Here is a 2,340-nt window from a genome sequence, read left to right as displayed (position 1 = left end):
AAGCAGCTGTGCTATCTAGGACTCTCTCCCCACAGCCTGGTGGTGGCACATCTGTCTCCCTTTCAAATGAACTTCTCTAGGGCAGACTGGGCCCAGCTTCTCTCTGTTCCCCTGCACTTGGCAGAGCTCGATGTATTTTGATCCCAGCTCTCCTTGAGCTGAGATCTTGAGGCCAAAGATTCCCATCAGCCCCTTCTCCTCTAAGCTCTGTGGCCCACCTGCTCTACCACAGGCAACCGGCTCTTCAGTTGGATCCTGGGGCTGGCAGCTGTATACACTCACCTCTCTACTCACATACTACTTTTGGGGCATTGAAACTTGCAGCAGGATGCACTCAATATTCCATCACCTGCCAAGATCATCTCTCATTTGCTAGAGAGGAAGTGGTCATCCTGGAAACATAGCTTCCATCTGAAAGGCGAGGAGGCCTGCACTGCCTGAGGCTACGCACATAGACCCCTCTGGGCCCCTCGTTAGGCAGGAATCACACAAGTCGGAGTGTTTGGAGCACTTGTTAATCCGTTATGATTTATTAGCTGTACAGCAGTAGATCCTCCTCCCCAGCTTTCAACCCCATTACATATTTTATTACAGGTCTCATGTTGGCGTCCTAAAATAATGAAAAATATCACACAGTACAGCTAAGTACAAAATGCATCAACCTAGAGTCTGATAGCTAACTGATGGCTCTCTTAAAAGCAATACACAGAAGAAAAAAGTGTTTGAAATCAGCAAGACTGAGGCTCTCTAAAAAACACATTTTAAACATGTGACAGTTCATGTGCAAGAATCACTTTTTAGTTGGTTTTGCTTCACATTATTATTTTTTGAAGATTCAAAGTTTAAATTACTGACCTAGTGAAATTTTCTGGCCCAGCTTTTAAGAGCTGCTGTGACCCACTCATAATCACCCTTCTGCTTTAACAGAGGAGTTATAAAACACAAAATTCAGCTACAAACAAAGCAAAGAAAATGTAGATGGGAAATCATAACAAAGTTAATTGTACAAGGTTCAAATGCTGGCTCCATAGGCTGGAAAATCATGATCTTCCAGGTGGGTGTCCGTCACTAGCGGGCAGCAGTCTTGGTGCCATTCTGCTACATGATTGTGATCCAATTCCTTGTCAACATTTACATACTACAGTCTGTGGAAACTTAATTTGCAAGTAATTAAAATGCTGGGTTTTCTTACACTGCACTTCTTTTCAACCTCTTAATTAATGGAAAAGATTAAAATGTAAAAAAAGTTATTTACAAGCTTGACCATACCAGAAACTTTGCCAAGAAAGAGGCAAAGTCTTCAGGACAGAAACCAATCGTAGCATGCCATACTACTGGTGTGCAACTGACTCCAAGCAAAGAGAGTCAGGGCAAAGCAAAAGCAAAAACCAGTTTAAAAGTCTAAGTCCTTCCCAAGTCTGCATTTACAATTAAAAACTCTCCTGGGAAGAAGACCATAGAACTCTGGGAAACCCAGTGGTGGTTTCTGGAGTGGTTTACCATAGCAAGAGAGAGGGTTCAATGTCTCTGTTTCCATCTAAGAAAACCAGTTAGGCGTCAACACTGTCCTCAGCACTTCACAGTAAACCCTCAGGGACTCAGAACATTCCATGATTTGCTAACATCAAACAGCAAGTTCTAGTTAAATCACATTTTTCTAACATCATCCTTGAAGTTTTAGTTCTCAGTATGTTTGGTAAAATGATGCTTTTTCCAAAGCCAAAAGAAGAAAGAAGGGAGAAAAATTAAGATGCGGGCCGTTTAAACACAGCCCAGAGCAGTCCTGGCAACGAGCGAGGCCCCGCCATCACCGGTCCATCATGCTGAGGATCATCTCGGGCGTGAGGTCTCCGTTGGGGGCGTCTGTGGCGGCCGGCTGGGGCTCCTCTTCCTCCCCCTCCGCGGGCTCTGCGTCTGGCTCTTTTTTGACTTCAACTATAATGTTCTCAATTGCACCTGTATTCTGGTCTTCGACCTGAATAATGGCTGTTGCTGGCAAAGAAGAGCATGAACAAAACAAATGCTCCATTAAAGCCCCCAAGGATTGCAAAAGGGTCTTTTCAGACTCGATACTAAATGAATGTCAGCAACACAGGAAAGCCTTAGATTCTATACAGAGAAAGTCAATCAAAAAGACCGAATAGGGGCATCCCTGGTGGCGCAGTGGTTGAGAATCCGCCTGCCGATGCAGGGGATGCGGGTTTGTGACCCGGTCCGGGAAGATCCCACATGCCGCGGGGCAGCTAGGCCCGTGAGCCATGGCCGCTGAGCCTGCGCGTCCGGAGCCTGTGCTCCTCAACGGGAGAGGCCACAGCAGTGAGAGGCCCGCGTACCGCAAAA

The 2,340-nt window shown here is 45.9% G+C and overlaps 1 protein-coding gene across 3 annotated transcripts in view; it reads right to left on the bottom strand.

Moving 5' to 3' along the window:
- Positions 1-496: 496 nt before the first annotated feature.
- Positions 497-2,340, bottom strand: part of CTCF (CCCTC-binding factor) — a 47,780-nt gene continuing 45,936 nt past the window's right edge. For 2 of the 3 annotated variants that reach the window (XM_024124877.3, XM_024124876.3), the window contains one exon: positions 497-1,992. In XM_024124877.3, coding sequence (XP_023980645.1) covers positions 1,808-1,992 — 185 coding nt within the window. In that variant the 3' untranslated portion in view covers positions 497-1,807. The remainder of the gene's footprint in view (positions 1,993-2,340) is intronic. The other variant, XM_024124878.3, reaches the window with a different exon arrangement.

This window comes from Physeter macrocephalus, chromosome 17 (genome assembly GCF_002837175.3).
Source record: "Physeter macrocephalus isolate SW-GA chromosome 17, ASM283717v5, whole genome shotgun sequence".
In the NCBI taxonomy this organism is placed as follows: Eukaryota; Metazoa; Chordata; class Mammalia; order Artiodactyla; family Physeteridae; genus Physeter; species Physeter macrocephalus.
Note: the sequence above shows the minus strand (reverse complement) of the source record. Positions and strands in the feature narration are given on the sequence as shown.